Source organism: Suricata suricatta, chromosome 7 (assembly GCF_006229205.1).
Source record: "Suricata suricatta isolate VVHF042 chromosome 7, meerkat_22Aug2017_6uvM2_HiC, whole genome shotgun sequence".
NCBI lineage: Eukaryota > Metazoa > Chordata > Mammalia > Carnivora > Herpestidae > Suricata > Suricata suricatta.
In genome coordinates this window covers 32436082-32458506 of record NC_043706.1, presented here as the reverse complement: position 1 = coordinate 32458506, position 22425 = coordinate 32436082, and the positions used below count along the sequence as shown (strand labels likewise).

Genomic DNA, 22425 nt, shown 5'->3' with positions numbered 1-22425 from the left:
AATTGCTCTCTCTTTTTTTTGTTTGTCCCACTACTCCCTTGCAAAAACTATTCTGTTTGATAGGAAGGGGGAGCCAGTCTTCCTTGTCATGCTGTTAGAAAACACCCAGTGTCACAGCACCATGATCTCCTGGTGAAGCAGAACAAGTAATATAAAGTGGGTATAAAGAGGCTCCCGTCTCTCCTTATCTGTCTGGCCGTGTCATTCCCGGCCGAGTGGGCACCATCATGGGACGGGCGGGAGGTCTCATCATCGGGGGCCCAGGCATCATTGGCATGTGGCCTCCCATAGGCGGCCTCATTCCAGGAGCTGCAGGACGAAACAAAGAAAAGGAAAAAGGAGAGTCAGAAAACTACTACTTATGAGGGAGCTTAATGGGACTTCAATTAAAGACAAAAAGTAGCCCCCCTGCAAAATGCTGGAAGAAAGACACACTTGACAGAAGAAATGCAACAAATTCATCACATCTGTAAATTACTTAGACATTCTCAAACAAAGAACAAAGGTCAACACAAGAACTATATGGGAATCATGATCTAATGACGGTAAGGAGGAGCTATTAATAGAGTGCTTTCCAGAAACCACCAGGGACACTAGTTCCCTAAATTGACCTTTTCTCACTCAGGGAAATTCACAACTAAGTCACATGTTACCCAGTCAGCTCTCTTAATCCGTTCTCTCCACCATATAACCATGAGCTATTTCGTGAATGTACACAGGCACAGAGGACAATCTTACCACTAAGCGTTTGTTCGGAGTTGTAGGAAAGGTGAGCAGGAGGCCCATGCTGAGAACCTGTTAGTAACCATACTTAGCTCAAGTCAAGAAAAATAGGCAATAATGTGATTTACAACAATTAGCGTGCACACACACAAATCTAATTTTTCTAATACATTTTAGACTCTGTTAAGGAATTTTTTGAAGTGTCCCATCAATACACCAAACAAATAAATGAGCCCGGGAAGGGAGGGCAAGCAGGGGCGGGGTTGGGAAGGAGCACAGGCAGCTTCACACAATGGGTAATATTCTACTTCTTGGCTGAGTGGTGGGTTCACAGGTATTCATTTCATTATTATGCCTCATAATTTTCATGTTATAGATCTTCTCTTTAAATATCAAATTTTACCTAATTACTTTTTAAACCATTTTGATTAAAGGTCTGCAATAGTTCAAGAGAAAATCATATTCAAAGCCTTATCACAAAAAGTAAAACTCAGGTATTTGTAAAATTCAACAGGTACAAATGTTTTTAAGATCTATTTCAAAAGGAATGGAAAATGATACTAAGCTTCTAAGTATCTTATTAAAAACCCCACCATAACATAACCTAAATTCAGCATTTCCTAGAAGAAACTCATCTAGACCAAAGACTGAAAATGAGGCACCTGAAAACTTGTTTACTTTGGTCTCCACCGTACATTTAATTTTAATCAGTTGCCAACACTGGCAACTAATAAGTTTGGCAACTAATAAATCTAATTACTAGTAAGTCTAGATACCTTTTTTCAACTTTTTGTTACGGAAATATTCAAACATACACAAGAATAGAAAGAGTATAACGAACATCCATGTAGCCATTATCCAGCTTCAATAATTATTCACCCATGGCCAACGTTCTATTTTATGCCAACCAATTCTTACCCCTACCCGCCCCCAATTAATTAATTATCTTAATTCAAATCCCATAATCTTATTTTATCCTGGCTAAAAACAACAACATACTCAGGAGAACTGGCAACACCAAGCCTGTATTCTCAAATGTCAAATGCAGGCTGAAGCTAAGTTCTAGAAGCCTTCTTGAGGTGTGTCATGCATTCCCAGTTCACCACAGTCCTAAACCCACTATGATCTGAATTTGTGACCTTGATTTAAAAATGTAAAAGAAGGGATTCCTGGGTGGCTCAGGTCATGATCTCAGGGTAGTGAGATACAGCTCCAGGTTGGGCAAGGAGACTCCTTCTTCCTCTACCTCTCCTCTATGTGCCAAGTGCACACAGGCTCTCTCACTCTCAAAAAAAGAAGCAGCAAAAAAGCCATCTAAATCACTTTGTTCTGGCTTCACAGGCCAGTAAGGCAGGAAGTCTTACCTATACTCTCCTCCTTCCCCTCTACCCGTAGCAAGCACACTGAATGCTTCTAGCTAGGAAGCTACTCTATCTAAAACCTCTGCACCTTGTCTTACCAGTTGAGTTGTAGGCTTATGTCTGTCGTATTTATTCTTATCATAGAATTTAACTTCTGCAAGTCAATAAAAATGAGTATATAAAAAAGAACTGTTTCCGTGAAAACTATGTGGATACATAGAAAGAGTAAATTACCCCCAAAAAGTGCTCACAGATTTGACAGATGAGAGGATAGTAAAAGATTGAACTAGATTGCCTCACAAGGTTTCTATCCTTGAAAGAAATAGAAACTAAAGTTGGTAAAGATTGCATTATAGGTATGGTTTATTGGTTTAGGCAAGAAATATATGGTGCTCCAATCAATCACTAGGCTCAATTTCAAAGCAAAGGCCCTGACCAGGTATCAGAAAAATCTGCACGTTAGTATATATATATATGTATATATATGTTTATGTTAAAATACAATGTTTATGGGGGGGAGGGGCTTTTCCCCTCTTCCTGACTAAAAGACTAACTACAGAGCTGAGGCCTTTTTCACACACTAATCTGGCCTAGTTAACGAAAGACTGAGTCAGCAACAAGAGGTAGTACTGCTCCAGATCAAAACTGAAAAAAAAAAACAGCAGTACAAGTGTTTACCTACCTTACCCCCTTTAGAAAAACTCAACAACCTTTCTCTTCATTATAATTGACTGAAAGTCAGGATGGAGTCAAGGAAACAGGAGGGAGGGAGAAGGAAAAGAAAAAAAGGCAGCCGTATCCTGTTTTTAGTTTTTAGTAGAACAAGGTCTTGGATATCATCCAATTATACTGATAAAACACATATTTATTTTTCTTTATCATTACAGATTCACCAAATGTACTTTGTTGCAATAATACACTTAGACAATGTATTAAGAATTCCACTTAAACAAAGAACTAAAACACAATGGAGCATCCTAAAAGGAAAGAGAGTTGAACTTACCAGGTCCCACTGGCATCATCCCAGGAGGAGGAGGGCCCATCATTGGCATCATGGGAGGGCCCCCCATGTGGGGTGCTGGCATCATACCGGGGCGAGGAGGACCCGCTGCAGTAACGAATGGGGGCTGTGGTTAAGATATGCTTACATATTAACATTTCCTCTTCTACGAAACTAGTAGGGCCTCATGGTCCAGCCCAAGTTCTGGAATAATAGACTTCTTACAGTTTCTTTTTTAACAGTAGAGCCATAAAAATCAATATGCCACAAAACTTTAGTTACTTTATGGTGAAAAAACAAGAACAAGACTGTCTAGACAGAAGTATAAAATGAAGTCAGCACAGGTTAAAAAAGAATTCCAAAAGTTTAATTTCTTTTTAAAGGGCATTATGCCTTCTGGCGAGTTCCTGACAAACAAGCCACAAGTACATAATTTCAGATCTGTTTTTAAAAAAATCAGAATCTTTGGGGTGCCTGGGTGGCTTAGTCGATTAAGTGTCCAACTTCAGTTCAGGTCATGACCCCATGGTTGCGGAGTTCGAACCCCACATCGACTCTCCGCTGTCAGCACAAAGCCCACCTCGTATCCTTTGTGTATCCCTATTTCTGCCCTCTTCCCCGCTGTCTCTAAAATAAATATTTAAAAAATTAAAAAATATATATGCATATGTATATATATATATCTTCTTTTAATTAAAAAAATCAAAATCTTTAAGATTCTTTGGAAATACACAGATATATATGCAGAGATATTCCTGATAGTACCATTTACAACAGTTCGGACTAACTTAAATGTCCAACAATAACAAAAAGATGGAGTTAATTATGGTACATTCATACTAATGATTATTCTACTATTAAAAATAATGGAGTTGAGTGCCAGCCAGCCAAGATACTGAGTTGCCAGACACGACCTGAGAGCCGCTGTGACCCAGGCCTGACCAGCCCCAGGATGGTGGAAGCCCAAGAAAGGTTTGTTGGGCCATTAGTGGTCTACCTGTATTAGTGTGCAACTATTATAAACAGCCCACTTCTGTTCATATTCATGGTTACTGACAGGACTGATTTTAGGTTTCTGAATTCAATTTCAATTCTAAGCCCTTCCAGGAGAGCCATGGAACTTATGGCCTAGTTATTCTCCTTCTGTCATTTAGAAACAAAAAACCTTCTCAGAGAAGACAGGCCTTTGATCCACCCCACTTTCAACTGTCCAATTCTTGGTTTTCCCAAGGTGTGTATATTTGTGTTAGCTGGGTTAGAAAATAGGAAGAAAGACTGAAGAGTTCATCCACTACACTTCAATCTTTTTACTGGGCAATAAAATAGCAATAAATAATTTAATGTACTCATCAATACGTCTTCATATAGCAGCTCATCTAATCACAGGTACATTCTGACCTTTCCAGTGAATTGTCTCAGACCCGCTTGCGATGTCATGAATACCATATCCTAGTAATGATACAATCAGAAGGTAACTCTGAAGACATTTCAGAAATTATACCACTGATGTTACTTTTTTTTACTATCTATATTTTCATTCAACCAGCATTCAAAAGCCATCTATAAGCTAATTCAACAAAACTCAAAGGATAATCTCCCACCCTTTCTTGCCCCCCCCCCCGCTTAAAATTATAGCTGTTAAGATAAAAACTTTATAAACTTACGGAGACTAGGGGGAGGTGGAATCATGGCCCCTGCAGGAGGAGGAGCAGAGAATGGAGTAGGAGGAATCTTTCCTTGCTGAAATGCAGCAGCTTTGGAGAGAAAAAAAACAAAACACGCTGATTAAGAACTCAACAACTCATTTACTAAAATAACCCTTTTCATTTATTTCATGATTTCATTTAAGATCACTACATCTTGGCCTCTACAGTTTCTAAATCAACTGTGTTTACCAGCAAAAATTACAATGAACTGTTTTACTGCTTTGGATTTTTCACCATTATTTAGTCAACATTGCTATGGCTGAATTAACTATGAAAGCCTAGAGTGAAGACCTCCCATCTACCAATGTCTTACCAAATAGAAGCAACCATCTTTAATCTGTAGATACATTCTACAACCAATTCGAACCATTCAGTTTTGTTTGAAAAATGTGTGAGGGATGCTTGGGTGGCTCAGTAGGTTAAGAATCTGATTCTTGATTTTGGCTCAGGTCACGATCTCAGTTTCATGAATTCAAGCCCCGCATCTGGAGCTGCGCGTCATGACAGCACAGAGCCTGCTTGGGATTCTTTGTCTCCTCTGTCTCTGACCCTGCCCCACTAGCACTGTCTCTCTCTCTCTCTCTCTCTCTCTCTCAGAATAAATAAATAAACTTAAAAGAAAACAAAAAATAATGTGATACTTGCGCAAAGCCCAAGCTTTGCAAAACTTCCCATCATTATTATGGTTTACCAGTTTTGAATGTACTGAGTTAAGAGATAATAAGAAACAAAGATTTTAAGGAGTCCACTCTGAAGTATGGTATGTTCTTAAAAAATGTCCAATAAAATAAACTTATTTCTTTCTGACAAGATGAGGCACAAATGAAAAGAAACTGAAGATCACTTGTATTGAGCTTTGCAAAAAGTCACAAATAAATACTAGAATATATAATCATAGATACTGGAATTAAAATTAAAAATACACTGGGGCACCTGAGTGGCTCAGTTGGTTAAGCGTCCAACTCTTGGTTTTGGCTCAGGTCACGATCCCATGGTTGAGACCGAACCCCATGTTGGACTCCAGGTTCATCTTCTGCCAGTATCTTGAACTCAATTAGTCTAAACAAAAATGTCCCTAATTAAACAAAGAGTATGGCATTTCCAACAGAGGTCCAAAACATACCCAGATTATTGTGTCCCATCAACTTCCTTTTTGAGCAGTTGTCTTTGTCAGGACTACATGTCTAAGAAACTCAAAGTCTCTCAAACTCTTTGAAGGGAACTATAAATCCACCCCTCACCTTTTCCTATTACAAAAGGAAAACAGTTCTAAAAACAATGATCACTGCAAAGGAGGTTTCACATAAATTTGCTATAAAATCTGGCCCACGTCAATAAAGAAACATTAGGCAACTCATTCTTCTCTGCCCCACTCCCCAATGTAATCAATACCTGATCGCTCTAACCTCAATAATTAATACTAATGTGTTTGTATATTCCCTGGGAAACTAAAGACCTTCTAATTCTGTCATTCAATACAACAGAATGTTCCTATTTATCACTCAGAATGAGTTGCTTCTGTGAAAAACAACAGAGAGACAAGGATGGGAAAGAATGGGACCATTCTACCACATCAGAACAAGAGACTGAAACCTACTTGTTTTGTCGATCAGGCTCTGGGCTTGCTCTTCCATCCATTTCTGATAGTAGTCTTTCACATTCTCTTTGTGTTTCCTACCACTGCAATGCGTCTTTCTCACAGATGGCTGCAAAATGGAATGGTCAGATCAGTCACAGAAACAAGTTCCTCAAACTAGAAATTTTATAAAGCCTTTCCTTTATATAAGTAGCCGGGCTACCTCTAGAGGCTTAAGCTGGTTGCTAAAGCATTATTTATAAATATTATCCAGTAAAGTACTGTGATAATTTACTACATTATCTAACCAAAGTTCCACAATCTATGGCCCATGGGCCAGCCAACTGATTTTGTAAAACAAATTAGTGAAACATCACCACATTCGTTTATGTACTATTTCTTTTCCGTACAAAGCAGAATTGAATCATCAAAACAAAAACTGTATGATCCATAAACCTAAAATAATAACAACCTGGCATGTTAAGGAAAGTTTGCAAACTCCTGATCTAGAACATAATGCCATTTATTTTTTATTTATTTATTTTTTTTAACATTTATTTATTTCTGAGAGAGTGAGAGACACAGAGCACAAGCAGGTGAGGGGCAGAGAGAGAGGGAGACAAAGAATCTGAAGCAGGCTCCAGGCTCTGAGCTGTCAGCACAGAGCTCGATGCAGGGCTCGAACTCACAGCAGTGAGATCATGACCTGAGTTGAAGTTGGACTTTTAACCGACTGGGCCACCCAGGTGCCCCTATAATGCCATTTTAATGCCTTCTCTTAGTTTATTCTACAGCAAAATAATACACTTTCCATACACTTAAATTATACTGTTTATAAGAACATCTCCTTTTAAATGACTATGGGTCTAGAATACAGATGGGTCTAGAATACAGACTATGTGAGTCACATACTTTTATCTCTAGCCCATGAATCCTTTTGTTCTTTAAGAGCTTTACCAAGGTAAAATTGATGTAAGGTAAACTCTACACAGTTATAATCATCTGTTTAAGTTAACATTTAACACTTACCATGTGCCAAACACCATGCTATGTATTTTACAAGCAGTGTCTCAACCATCATAATAATCACATGCTCATGGTACAATGGAATATTAATCAGAAAGAACCAATCACTGATACACAGAATATGCACAAATCTCAAAAGCATCCTCAGCAAAAAAAAAAGAGAGATAGAGTATGTACTATAAAATTTCATTCATATTAAGTTTTAAAACCAGTAATACTAATCTTTCATTATAAAAACCAGATCAGTTGGGGCCAAGGGTACAGGGGACTGACTGCAAAATAACACACAGGAAATTGTTCTGAGGTGATGGAATGTTCTATTATCTTAATGTACACAACAAACTGTTAGGTATTTGCCAAGTCATCACACTGTACACTTAAAATGTCACATTTAATCAAACGTAAAGTATAATTCAATAAAACTGATTTAAAAATCACAAGGTTGGAGGTGCCTGCGTGGCTCAATTGGTTAAGCATCCAACTTTGGCTCAGATCATGATCTCACGGGTCTGTGGGTTTTAGCCCCTATTCGGACTCTGTGCTGACAGCTTGGAGCCTGGAGCCTGATGCCTGCTTCTGATTCTATGTCTCCTCCTCTCTCTGCCCCTCCCCTGCTTGCACTCTTTCTCTCTCAAAAATAAACAAACTTAAAAAAAAAATTTTTTTTTAAATCACAAGGTTGGGGCATCTGGGTGGCTCAGTTGGTTAAGTGTCCAACTCTTCATTTCAGCTCAGCTCATGATCTAACAGTTCATGGGTTCCAGTCCCACATCAGGCTCCATGCTAACAGCACGGATGGAGCCTGCTTGGGATTCTCTCGCCTTTTCTCTGTCCCTCCCCTGCTCATCCTCTCTTTCTCTCTCAAATAAATAAGTAAAATTTTTTTAAAAATCACAAGGTTATATGCTCAGACTTGTCTTAACACACAGCTGGTAAGCAGCAAACCAAGACTTGGAGCTCAGATCTACTAATATATCCTGTCTTCACAAAATTGCTTCAGGAGCAGCAGATATGACCAATGTCACATAAACACAGGTTGTCTTGTCTTTTTTTTAATTAAGTTTAATTATTTATTTTGAGAGAGAGATAGAGAAAGAAAATGCATGAGCAGGGGAAGGGCAGAAGAGACTGAGAGAATCCCAAGCAGGCTTTGCACGCTCAGCTCAGTGCCAAGGCGGGGTTGGATCACGTGAACCATGAGATCATGACCTGAGCCAAAAATCAAGAGTCAGATGCTCAACTGATTGAGCCACCCAGGCGCCCCTCAGACTCTTTTTACGGTCTACATTTCAAGATATTGTTCCTTGACTGCCCAACAATGAAGTATATAATATAATGAGGCCTTGAGTCTGATAACAAAATCATGCCTAAGAATCAGCAAAGGCTCAAAAATTGTAGTGCTAAATATTTACTGCATTTCACAATCCACCTCAGGGAACTGCTTCAATCACTATGGAATGTCCCTAATTTCACAAGCTATCACGTTAGAACAACAGTATTACAAGGGTTCCTGACGTTTCATATAAAGAGACATTCATTGGCATTAGCAAAATAAGCTATAAAAGAGTACTAAAGCATAGCCTACTTCGCCAATAGTTTCAGAAAATAATGATGAGGGGTTTGACCTAGAGAGGGAACTAGGATCAAGAAAACAAAACAAAATTGGGGCACCTGGGTGGCTCAGTCGGTTGAGTGTCTGACTTCGACTTAGGTCATGATCTCGCAGTTTATAGGTTCGAGCCCCATCTTGGGCTCTGTGCTGAGCGCTCGGATCCTGAAGCCTGCTTCAGATTCTGTGTCTCCCCCCCCCTCTGCCCCTCTCCCACTCATGCTCTATCAAAAACAAATAAATGTTAAAAACAAAACAAAACAAAAAGACTGGGGCTCCATAGGCAAGCTACTACCAATACCAACTTACTGGGAGAGTCTCATTCAGGACAATCTATAGTAATATTCAGAACTATGATTTCTTCAAGAGGAACCATCTTACTTACATGTTTCACAAATTAATGCTGAACTACGTCTGGCCAAGTGTTAGAAAGAATTTCAAATGAAGTGACCACACAGAGATCACTGGCTGTGGGTCTTGCAGCTACTATTCAAGAGGGAAGGATGATCAAGAATTCGGATTTCATCCGGTTTCTGCAGAGGCAGCAAAGTATAGAGCTGCAGTTTTCAAGATGTGGCTCATTGGCATGTAAGGGTGTCTCAGACCCACCCCCCAGGTGGTCTGCAAAGTCCAAGAGGTTTCATCATAATGATACTAAACCATTACTTTTCTGTCTCACTGCATTGGCATTTGCACAGATGATGCCAAACTCCTGGCACTTTAGAATGACTCGAGGCAATGGCAACCCAATGCATTAGGGATCATTCTATCTTTCGACACTATTCACCCATAGGGGGAAAAAATTCAGTTTTACTGTGGTTGTCGTTGATGAAGCAGTAGAATTATTAAGTCTATTAAATCTCAACTTGTGAATTCACATCTTTTTAATATTCTAGGTGGAAAATGGGAAGTATGTACAAAGTACTTCAGCTACATACCAAAATATGATGCTAAGTTAAAGTAGGAACGCAACTGGTTCAAGTTGTAAGTTTTACCAGCTGCCTCCTTGTGGGTGTCATTTTTACTTGAAAGAACAAATGAGAAACCAATTGGATAGTCAGACTTCTCAAAAATAAATGAAGTAAGCCTGTCACTTCAAGGGAGCAATTGTTAGTATTTACTGCCAAGTATAAAATTTGAGCTTTCAAACACAACTCGAAATTTTAAAAAACCTTTGTCTCCTACCATGAGCATGTCAGCTTCCCAATACTTAAAAGCCATTTCTGGGATGCCTGAGTGGCTCAGTCTTAGGTTAAGCATCTGACTTCAGCTCAGGGCGTGATCTCACAGTTCGGGAGTTCAAGCCCCATGTTAGGCTCTGTGCTAACAGCTCAGAGCCTGAAGCCTGCTTCTGATTCTGTGTCTCCCCTCTCTGCCCCTCCCCCGCTCATGCTCTGTCTCTCTCTCTCTCTCTCCCTCAAAAATAAATAAAAATATTAAAAAAGAATAAACTTAAAAAAAAGCCATTTCTGATTAGAAAGTGACATTAATGTGAATTTTTATACTAAGTATATAATCAAATGTATCAACACTGGAAGATTTGTGTAACTGAGTGAACCAATATTCCAATATTCATTTTCCAAATATCCAGAGAATGTTACTAAATCCTGTCTGGTAAAAGATTCACTCAAAGTGCAAGATAGACCAATGAATTTTGATGTAGCAGAGTATGAAAAATCTGATATGGTTTAAGATTCCACACTGCAACTATGGGTTGAGTGTGGAAGCAGTAACACAGAGTATTAAAAAATATCGACAATCACCTAAAAAGGCTAGTAAGGCATCCCTCTTTTTTTCAACTCCTTATCCATGTGAGCCTGGTTTCTTCATATAATTCAACCAAAACAGTGCAACAAATTTAATGCAAAAGATAAGAATCCAGTTGTCTTCCATTGAGTCAGGCATTACAGACGTCTGCAAAAAGGTTAAAGCAATGCCATTCTTCACACTAGTTTTTTTTTTTAATGGCTACTTTTCACTTTTATTTTACTATCATTGTTTTATAATTAGGCTCCATGTCCAGTGCGGAACCCAATGCAGGGCTTGAACTCACCACCCTGATATCAGGACCTGACCTGGGATCAAGAGTCGGCTTAAGTGACTGAGCCACCCAAAAGTTCCTATTTTTCATTTTAAAAGATTATTTGTTTTACAAATAAAGTTTGTTATTGCTACCTTCAAATCAATCAATAAGTAGTTTTAAAACTTAATTTCAAATATAGCAAATATTAATAGCTAAGCCAATATAAGCCCTGTAACTAATTATTTTTAAGAGCCCTTTTAAGAATTTTTTTTAAATTGGTACTTTTTGGGGTGCCTGTGTGGCTCAGTTAGTTGGGTGTCTGACCTCAGCTCAGTTCATGATCTCTAAGTTCCAGGAGTTCAAGCCCTGTGTTGGGCTCTGTGCTGACAGCTCAGAGCCCAGAGCCTGCTTTGGATTCTGTGTCTCCCTCCCTCCCTGCCCCCCCCATGCCTTCCCCCCCCCTCTTTTTCTCAAAAAACAGACATTAAAATAATAATAATAAAGAAAAGAACTCAGTAATCTTCAGGAGTGTAAAAGGACCATGAGACAAGTATGAGAGCTGCTAGCATAGAAACCCTAAAGTTACACTGCCGAGGCTCTTCTTCCAGCTCTGTACAACTTACCAGTTTAGTAACATCCCGTCAGTCATTTATCTATACTCAACCTCAGTTTCCTCCTCTGTAAAATGGAGATAACACTAACCATATAGGCTCATCATGAACATTAAACAACATGATGCATGTAAAGCATCTGGAACACTGCCTGACGCACTGTAAATATTCAATCTTAGTTGTTATTTGTTAAGCAGTTATTTTTAATTTTTTATACATTTATTTATTTTTTGAGCAATAGAGACAAAGCATGAGTGAGGAGGGTCAGAGAGAGAAAGAGACACAGAATCTGAAGCAGAGTCCAGGCTCTGAGCAAGCATTCAGCACAGAGCCCAACATGAGGCTCAAACCCACCAGCTGTGAGATTATGATTAACCGACTCAGCCACTCAGGCGCCCCGAAGCAGTTTTAATTAAATCAAAGTACAGTACTCGGTTTCAAATTTAGGCATTTCTTTCCAGTTTAATCAATCAAATGTCTGAGTACCTTATCACAATCAAATATTTGTTTAATTTTTTAAATCTTTACTTATTTTGGAGAGACAGACAGACATAGTGCAAGCAGGGGAGGAACACAGAAAGAGGAAGACACAGAATCCGAAGCAGGCTCCAGGATCTGAGCGGTCGGCGCAGAGCCCGATGCGGGGTTCGAACTCATGAACCATGAGATCATGACCTGAGCAGAAGCAGAAGCTTAACGACTGAGTCACCCAGGTGCCCCCACAATCAAATATCTGAACTTCAGGGCACGTTCCTGGAATTTTTACTTGTCATGTAAGGTTTTTTCACCTTCAATTCTGTTAAAGCTTTATTATTTTGGGTCTCATTTCAAAACACTGCTAGAAGACCAATAATTTCAAATTACAAAAACCAGTTACAGGAAGGATGCAGGGAAAGAAAACCCAGGTTATTTTTTTCCAAGCAGGGGCACTTAGAGCTCAACAGGATAAAAGGCACAAATTTCTACCTTAAAAATCCTATATGTTACATACAAGGTGTTTTGAAACTGAAAAGAAACACTACTTACAGAGTCATGGGTGAGGTATGTGTCGCAGTAGTCACAATAAAACCTGGAAAGGGGTGGAAGATAGAAAGACGACAAACGGTTAACAGATGCCCATCCACCGAAACGCAGTTCAACGAAGGTAACATATATAAAAACAAGGCCTAGGCACGATGCCAAGACGTCAATTAAAGCGACCCGACACAAAGTAGGCTTTTTTGTTGCCTTGCGCGGAGTCGACCTACCCACATCGAGAGACGGCAGTTTCCAGAACTCCCGGGCTCCGTTCCCCACACGCTCTCGCTTCCCGGGAAACTTCAAGAGCTAGAACCCGCTCTGCACTCCCCGCCTAGGCCACAGTAGCGACCGTAACCGTGAACACCCCCAGATTCGGGCCCCACTCACTTGGGCATGTTGCTCTGCAGGCCGTTGGTCACTTCGTCCCGCGCCGCCCGGAAGTGACGCACACAACAAGCGCCGACGCCGCGGAACCAACAAGTCAAACGCGACTCCAGAAACCCTACCCGGTCATCCAATCCGCCCGCCGCGCTGCGTCTGTGACCGCCTTACCCGCCGCGGCCGAGCGAGGGGTGGGGCTTTTCTTTTTTGTCGTCACTTACTTCCGGGGGGGATGGGAAGGAGATGCACGAGGGATCCCCGCGGGGTTCAATCCAGGTGCAAGTAATCCTGATTCTTGCGCTTCCTCGAAGCATGAAAGTCATTCTTGGGGCAGCTTTCTCAGGATCGCCTGCTATGTGCCGGGCAGTGCTATAAATGCTGAGAAGACCGCAATGAACAAAACAGACAAATGTCCCTGCCCTCTTGGAGTAAGGCACTCGGAGCTGGGGAAGACAAATAATGAAGTGAATATTTCTTAGGTTAGATGGGGTCGTGGAGTGGCGGAGTGGGGATTGGGGAGTGACACAGGGAAGGGAGAAGTTCAACTTTAAATAAGACAGCTTGCTGAGAAGGTGACAACTGGGAAATAATAGGTTTCCTAAAGCAATAAACGTGGTGCAAGCGATTTTACATGGCGTCTCTTTTTTAAATCTTATTAACTCTAGGATGTGATAGAATCCCCAGTTTCAAGTCCCATCTCCCGCTTCCTAGCCTTGCTGCTTGAGAAAGTTATTTAATCTTTCTGAGCCTCAGTTTCCTCAACTGAAAAATATGGGTAATAATTCTTATTTGTGGGGCTTAAGGAACAATTAATTGGGGAAATGCGTGTAGTGTTTAGGGCAATGTCTGTACATACTCAGTCCTCCAAATATGCCAATTATCTTTACATAAGGGGATATTGATAGAAGTATCTTGTCCACAGATCTAATCTGTTCTAGAAATGGGGCCAAACTTCAGCCTGGTCTATAGGCTCCCAAATGGCCTGATCTAACAGAAAAGGGAAATAAATGTTAGGAATGGAGAGGTAGAGCTTTTCATTCTACTTTCCATATTCTCTGATGGTGGAGTTACAACCAAAACAATAATAATGGCTACCTTATTTGAATGTTTACTATATCCTAGGTGCTTTGGATGCATTAATTTCTTTGATCTATTCAATAATCCTATTATTCACATTTCAAATGGGGAAACCGAGCTTTAACAAGGTTAAGTGTACCATAAAGATTATTTCCTCATCTTAAAAATTTTTTTTTTAATGTTTATCTATTTTTAAAACAGAGAGACAGTGCAAACAAGGGAGGGACACAGAGAGGGGGAAACAAAGAATCTGAAACAGGCTCCAGGCTCTGAGCTGTCAGCACAGAACCTGATGCGGGGCTCGAACCCACAAACCGCGAGATCATGACCTGAGCTGAAGTCAGACACTTAACTGACTGAGCCACCCAGGTGCCCCTATTTCCTCATCTTAAAATTTAACTGAACAATGAAATTTTCAAGCATTCACTACTCTAACAGCGGTAAATCTTAGTATCATTGATGGTGGAACAATCAGGTATCATGTATCTACTCCTAGGATGCTAACATTCAATAAACATCATCAACTGTGACCTATTCTTACCAAAAATGTTACGCTTGGGTCTAACCAAGCTCTAGGATAGGCAAGAGGATCAAGATCAAGGAAAGCAAAAGGCAGCAAACGGATCCAGAAGGTGGGATAGTCTCTAGGACAAAGGGCCCCCTTTCCTCCACCAAGTCAAGAAAAGATGTCATCTAGATTAAAATGTTTTTAACAGACGTAACAATCAGAGATAGTATACAGGGTTAGATCCTAGTTTGGACAAACTAACTGTAAAAGACATTTTAAGGAAGATACCACAGTTCTAGAAACCCACCTTTGTAAGCACCGAGTTGATGTTTTTCAAAAAAAATTTCATATTTATTTATTTTTGAGAGAGCACGCACACGCACACAGTTGGGGAGGTGCAGAGAGAGAAGGAGACACAGAATCCAAAGCAGGCTCTAGACTCTGAGCTGTCAGCACAGAGTCTGACTCCAGGGCTCCAACTCACAAACTGTAAGAACATGACCTGAACCAAAGTCAGAAGCTAAACTGAATGAGCCGCCCAGGTGCCCTGAGTTGATTCTTTTCGGATAGGATGGATTTGCCAACTATGTCCTGATTCCACACCCCCCTCCCCAGTTTCCCTCTGTGCTGATCTTGGGCCTGCTTTACCTTCAAATTCATTCCTCATCTTTACCTCACTTTTTTAGTATGGCGGTGTGGGGGATGATGTCTTGGACTCCTGTGCCAGTTGCCTTCCAGGCTGAGTTGCTGGGCACCTTTGGGAGGCACTTCTGGAAGTGGAGAGAGTAAGGAAAAAAGCAGAATATCCCCAGTCTGAGGCTGTCTCTTCCTACCTACTTGGCTCCAACTTCTAGCAGTTCCAGACCTTGGGCTCTGGAAACAAGATGTCCTTCTTCTGTCCCTCCAGTGTGAGGGCAGCACTAGTTTCTTGCTATTGCTCGTCTCCAGGCTACTTCACTTTTCTCTTTTCACTTTTTATCTCTGCCAACACTTGTATAAGCCAATGCTCTGATTTAAATTCCCTCCGTTAAAAATTTCTCTTTATGTTTTTTATTTATTTTTGAGAGACAGAGAGAGACAGTGGGAACAGGGGAGGGTCAGAGAGAGAGGGAGGTACAGAATCTGAAGCAGGCTCCAGGCTCTGAGCTAGCTGTCAGTACAGAGCCCAATGCGGTGCTCAAAGCCACGAACGTGAGATCATGACCTGAGCCAAAGCCGGACGCTCAACCGACTGAGCCACCCAAGCGCCCCCAAATTCCCTCTGTTTTAAAGACTTAGAGGGGCGCCTGGGTGGCTCAGTCGGTTGAGCGACCGACCTTGGCTCAGATCATGATCTCACCATTTGTGAGTTTGAGCCCCACATCAGGCTCTGTGCTGACAGCTCAGAGCCTGGAGCCTGCTTAGGTTTCTGTGTCTCCCTCTCTATCTGACCCTCCCATGCTCCTGCTCTGTTTTGTTTCTCTCTGTCTCAATAATGAATTAAAAAAAGCATGCAACATATTAAGGTTATTCTGGTAATTGTGAACTAATAAAAATTACCCCCTAAAAAAAAAGAAACCATGCATTAAAAAAAAATTACTTACAGTGGTCTCTGTTTTCCAGGGCTCAAAGGGTGACCTTACTTCCAAGTTCCAAAGTGTTATCTCCCCCGAGTCTAGCCTATGGGCCTTACTGTCTGTAAAGCAGTGCTTTTCATACTTCCTCTAGTGTCCCAAGCAACTGAGAGAGTTCATTTATTATCCTTATTCCACTACGCGTAGGGTGAGAATCCCAAGTGCCTACTTAAGCTTGTAATGCCCTTGAACTGTTGTATGATACGTTAAAAGCTCACGATATTGCTGTCCAATATATAAATAATATATTTATATTTTTATTTCTCTTAAGGTATTTTAACACTTAAATGTATTTTATTTACTTATTTTTGAATAAGTAATAAGTACACATGATGGAAAATTAGAAAACAACAAAAGTAGGCTCTGAGACATACACACCCTTACCAATTTCTTGCATACCCTTCTCTTATAAATAAAGCTGAGCTTTTTTTTTTTTTCATATGTTCAAGATGCTTAAAGACTCAAGGCATCTGGCTGGCTCAGTCGGTGGAGCATGTGACTCTCAAACTTGAGGTTGTGAATTCAAGCCCCATGTTGGGTATAGAGAATACTTAAAAATGAAAAATCTTTTTTAAAAAATCTTGAAAGGGGCACCTGGGTGGCTCAGTCTGTTAAGTGTCTGGCTTTGGCTCAGGTCATGATATCATGGTTTGTGGGTTTGAGCCCTGCGTGGAGCTCTGTGCTGACAGCTCAGAGCCTGGAACCTGCTTCTGATTCTGTGTTTCCCTCTCTCTCTGACCTTCCCCTGCTCGCACTGTCTCTCTCTATCTCTCAAAAATAAATAAAAAACATTAAAAATGTTTTAACAAAAAACAAAATCTTCAAGACTCTACAGAGCCCTCCATTTAGACTGCCTTTTCATCTCCTTTGCCTTTTTGTCTAGTGTTAGCTTTATCCTTTTTTTTTATTTGTAGAGAACTTCTTAGATACAAACAAAATTAACACTATTTAATATTAGTTGCAAATATTTTCCATTTGTTAATTGTCATTGGCTTTATTTTGGGTGCTTTTTGTCATGAAAGAACTTTTAATTTGTATCTTGGTTAAACTTATTAATCTGTTCTTTTACAGTTTCCAGGTTTTATGTCATACTTAGAGAGTCCTTCCCCTTTCTGAAATTTTGTTGATTCCCTGAATTAAATATTTTTTCTTATTCTTTTATTATGTCATTTTTCAGGTTCATATCTTTTTATCAATCTAGAATTTGGGTTTTTTTCATTGTTTTTAATTTTGAGAGAGAGTGAGCATGAACGGGGGAAGGACAGAGAGAGGAAGAGGGAGAATCCTAAGCAGGTCAGCACTGTCAAAGCGGAGCCTGACCTGGGACTCAATCCCACAACCTGTAAGATCATGACCTAAGCTGAAATCAAGAGTCAGATGCTGAACCAACTGAGCTTCCCAGACAGCTCCATCTGGAATTTGTTTTTAAAAAAGGTTTAAAATTTTTTTTTAACATTTATTCATTTGAGAGAGAGAGAGAGAGAGAGAGAGAGAGAGAGAGAACGCGCACGAGCGCACAAGTGGGGGAGGGGCAGAGAGAGAGAAAGACACAGAATCCGAAGCAGGCTCCAGGCTCTGAGCTGTCAGCACAGCTCGAACCCACGAGTGATGACATCATGACCTGAGCTGAAGTCGGACGCTTAACTGACTGAGCCACCCAGGTGCCTCTAAAATTTTTTTTATTGTTTATTTATTTTTGAGAAATAGGCAGGGACAGAGACAGAGTGCAAGCGGGGGGCAGGGAGGGGGGTGGCAGACACAGAGGGAGACACAGATTCTGAAGCAGACTCCAGGCTCTGAGCTGTCAGCACAAACTGAGGCTCAAACTCATGGAACATGAGATCATGACCTGAACCAAAGTCGATGCTTAACCAACTGAGCCACCCAAGTGCTCCTACAGTTATTTTAATATAAAAAATATTTTTCAATTACCCAATTAAATTACTTAACTTTATCACTTAAAAAAAATCTCAGCATTGACTCATATGTTACATTTGTCATGCGGTTTGGCACATCCCCTTGTACACTGTGGTGTATCCCTGTGGGATAAAGTTGCCAGCTAAACCCATCATGGCCAGTAATTTGAATTTCAGATAAACAATGGATATTTAAGTTGACGCATGTCCCATGAATTTCTTTTTTGTATTTGAAAACCTTACTATAGGGTACACTATTAAGAAATAATTATCTTGGGGCCACCTGGAGGGCTCTGTCAACAGAGCACGTGACTCTTGATCTAGAGTTGTGAGTTCAAGCCTCCCATTCGGTGTGAAGTGACTTAAAAAATAAAATCTTGGGGAAAAAAAAGAATAATTATCTTAGTTATATGTGAAAAAACCAACTCCAACTAGCATTGGCAAATAGTTCCCTATAGAGCCCCAGAAATCAGGGGCATCTCAGGGTAGATTTATCTCCAGGTGTGGTCTTAAAAAATGTTACTTGGTCTTTGTCTCTCCATCTCTCAGCGCATCTCTGCTTGACTGCTTCTCCTTGCATGTTGGCTTCATCGTCTCATATTACAGCCTGGGTACCTCCCTGCAACCAGGCAAGACAGCTTCAGATATCTCCAAAATTCCATTCTTTTAGCACCAAAAGCCAGGGAGGGACCTGAATGGCCAGGCTTGGGTCAAAAGTCTTCCTTTGATAGGGATGGGTGGAAACATGTAATAACAGTCCCAATGGAACCTCAAGGGGTGAGGCAGGAGTATTTAAGAGTTGGATTGCGGGCAGGAGGTACTGTTTTCAGGAAAGGAGTACAGAAAAGCATTCTGGACCAGAAGTGTATGTATAGCTGCCCCCATGCATCATACCCAACCCAGTTTGCAAAACCAGAAGTAACACTTTAACATGGTAATTTCCATTGTAACCACCAGAGGACTTGAGTCCTTAGTGCCTTGGTAACCTACACCTCCCTTCATCTCTCTCCCATCTTTCCCCACCTCTAAGGCACTGAAAGTAATATTCAGTTATTTAATATTTATTCAACAAACGTTTGCTGACCATCCTGCTGGTGTTCGGGTCAGTTGGCCACCATCAACGGGAAAATGAGTAATGTGCTATGCCCACCATTGAGCTGAGTGTACATGGTAAGCATTTAAAAAATTAACTGTATAGCATTACATAGTAAGGATTATGATAAGATAACTTCACTGAGAAGCAGTATCATGTAGTTGTAATAAACACAACTACTAAATCCAAAATGCCTGTGTTTGAATCCCAGTACCATAAGCTATTGCTTGGAGCTTAAGGAAGTTACTTAACCTCTTTCTGCCTTAGCTTCCTCATCTGTAAAAGGGGGACAATAATAATACCTCCTTCATGTGATCATGGTTCAAAGGACTGTATAAGATAATTGTCTTATAAAGCATTTAGCACATGGGTAGGCATGCAGTCATTGGTGAATAATGTTGGCACTGTCAGTACTAAGAATCACTACTTGAATTCCACACACATCCGGGAATCCTTCCAGGCCTCTTCATGGTCACACAAGAGATGAGCTCTGGAACTCAGAGTCATTTTCCTTTTCCCTTCCAATAAGAGGCTGCAACCCCACTTTGCAGCCACCAGTGGCTGCCAACTCTTCTATCCACTAGGCACCTTTTGGAATCCACAATTCTTATTCCCTTCACATACCTCATGGCCCTGAAAGGCGGGGTAGAAGCTGAATCCCAGAAATGTACTTGCCTCTGTACTCTGACCTGTACTTCCAGCTCAGAGAGGGCTGATCTATTGATAGATGCCTCCCTGGGGAGGGTCGTACAACTATGGCTTCATCCCCTAACTTTTCTTTCTGAACTGAGATTTCACTGCCACGAAGTAGATTCAGAAGGCTAATACTCGATCTTTCTCTTTTTTTCATGTTTATTTTTGAGAGAGAGAGACAGAGTATGAACGGGGAGGGGTAGAGAGAAAGGGAGACATAGAAGCAGGCTCCAGGCTCTGAGCTGTCAGCACAGAGCTTGACATGGGGCTTGAACTCACAAATCATGAGATCATGACCTGAGCCAAAGTCGGATGCTTAACTGGCGAGGCCACCCAGGCACCCCTAAAACTTGATCTTTCAATTTGGAAACAACAGTAGGACATAGGGCACCAGCTTTAGAAGCTCACACCAGGTCTCCCAGATGGCATAAAATAGCTATAGCAGAGAATTCATGACCACGGTTGGTGAGGAAGGGAAATCCTCCTGAGGACTTCACCCCATCTTTAGCACCCTCTACCCTGCAAGGGAAATCAATTGTGAGGTGACCAGCGGCTTCTTTGCAGGTCTTTGCCACCTGGCCTGGACAACACTAGGACCTCAGCTGCCCATCTGGCACCTTCAGGACGGCAGCAAACTTCACCCATTTTTGTCTGGCTGGGTGGGGAGAAAATGATTCTTCATTAGTTCTGCCGTGATTGTCTTGCCCCCGTCACGGTCAACAGAGGGTTCACTGCTGGGAATAAAAAAGGCCAAAGCCCCAAGGTCTGGGGGGGAAGTTGTTTTTTTGAAACTCTTTATTAATCCAAGTCTTTATTTAATCCAAGTTCATGGAATCAGGAAGAAGCTTGGTCAAGCATAATCAACAGGGCAGAACAGGTTTGGAGGGTGGTTTCGAGTAACTCTTTACTGAAAAGGAGCAATTACTCATTCTTGGAATGTCTTCTCTTAGATATAATATTTTCTCTATGAGCCCATTTTATTAGCACGGGAACTTTCAGTCACACTCTATGGGTGCCAAGTTGGAAAGCTGAAAATAGAAACATAAGTGGCTTTTTTTGTGGCTTAATGCTTTAGTAGGAGCTGAGCTCATGGTTTGGAACGGTGTGAGCAAGCACGAGTGCACACACACACGGGTACACGTCATTCTGCCATTCTGCTGTTCCAGGGCATGGCGTCTGTAGTGACTGGCTGTCACTGGAGAAAAGGGAAACATGTTTGTTAAGCACCAGTTTGTGTCGGCACTAGACAGTGTGCTTTCATTATGCTATCTGATGGGACTTGGTTTCTTTTTTTTTTTTTTTTACTGATGAGGAAACTGAGATCCAAAGAGGTGACATAATCTGAACAAAATCGCATAGTTAATATATGGCAAAGATAGGAACCCAAATTATCAGATTCCAGAGCTTATGTTCTTTCCATTGAACACGCTGCCTGTACGTATAAGACTTTTGAAATTTTGGCCAGAGTGTGACAAGACATAGTTAAGAAAATGAACAGGAGGGACATCTGGGTGGCTTGATCAGTTAAGGGTCTGACTTCAACTCAGGTCATTATCTCACCATTTGTGAGTTTGAGCCCCACATTCAGCGGGCTCCACGATGGTGGTGTGGAGCCTGCTTGGAATTCTGGCTCTCTCTGTCCTTTCCCTGCTCAAGCTTTCTTTCTCTCTCCATAAAAAAAAAAAGAAAAAGAAAAAAAGAAAAAGTAAAGGGGTGCCTTGGTAGCTCGGTCAGTTGAGCATTTGATTCTTGATTTTGGCTCAGGTCATGATCCCAGTATCATAGAATTGAGCCTGCATCAGACTCTGTACTAAGAGTGGAGTCTGCTTGGAATACTTTCTTTCTTTCTCTCTCTCTCTCTCTCTCCCTCTCACCCACTCGCACTCATTCTCTCACTAAAAATTTTTAAAAATTGGGGCCACCTGGGTGGCTCAGTCAGTTGAATGTCAGTCTTTGGCCCAGGTCACAATCTCATGTTGTGGATTTGAGCCCCACGTTGGGCTCTGCACTGGCAATGCAGAGCCTTGTTCAGATCCTATGTCTCCCTCTCTCTCAAAAATAAGCATTAAAATTAAATTAAATTCAAAAAAGACGATGAAGTGGAAAACCATAGACTGAGATAGCATATATTCATAAAACATTCAGTTCACAAATGACTTACATCCAAAATGTATTTTTGAAAATCAATAAGAAGGGCGCCTGGGTGGCTCAGTCAGTTAAGCGTCCGACTTCAGCTCAGGTCATGATCTCACGGTTGGTGGGTTTGAGCCCCGCGTTGGGCTCTGTGATGACAGCTAGCTCAGAGTCTGTCAGGAGCCTGATTCAGATTCTGTATCTCTCTCTCTCTCTCTGATCTTCCCCTGCTTGCGCTGTCTCTCAAACAATAAATAAATAAATAAATTTTTTAAAAAATCAATAAGAAAATGACCCAAAGATACTTAATGGCAAAAGATTTGGTCATTCACAAAAGAAAATATGCAAAAGACCAA

At 40.9% G+C, this 22425-nt stretch overlaps 1 protein-coding gene across 2 annotated transcripts; it reads right to left on the bottom strand.

The window, feature by feature from the left end:
- Positions 1–6: 6 nt before the first annotated feature.
- On the bottom strand, positions 7–13117 carry SNRPC (small nuclear ribonucleoprotein polypeptide C). 2 transcript variants are annotated; one of them, XM_029945361.1, is made up of 7 exons: positions 12883–13036; positions 12662–12704; positions 6388–6496; positions 4749–4838; positions 4483–4533; positions 3088–3192; positions 7–309 (listed from the first exon to the last, which is right to left on the bottom strand). In XM_029945361.1, the coding sequence occupies exons 3-7, from the start codon at positions 6422–6424 to the stop codon at positions 185–187; spliced, it is 408 nt and encodes a 135-aa protein (XP_029801221.1). In that variant the 5' UTR covers positions 6425–6496; positions 12662–12704; positions 12883–13036; the 3' UTR covers positions 7–184. The 2 variants fall into 2 exon arrangements, with proteins under 2 accessions (XP_029801221.1, XP_029801220.1); XM_029945360.1 differs by lacking the exons at positions 4483–4533; positions 12883–13036 and adding an exon at positions 13043–13117.
- Between the last annotated feature and the right edge of the window lie 9308 nt (positions 13118–22425).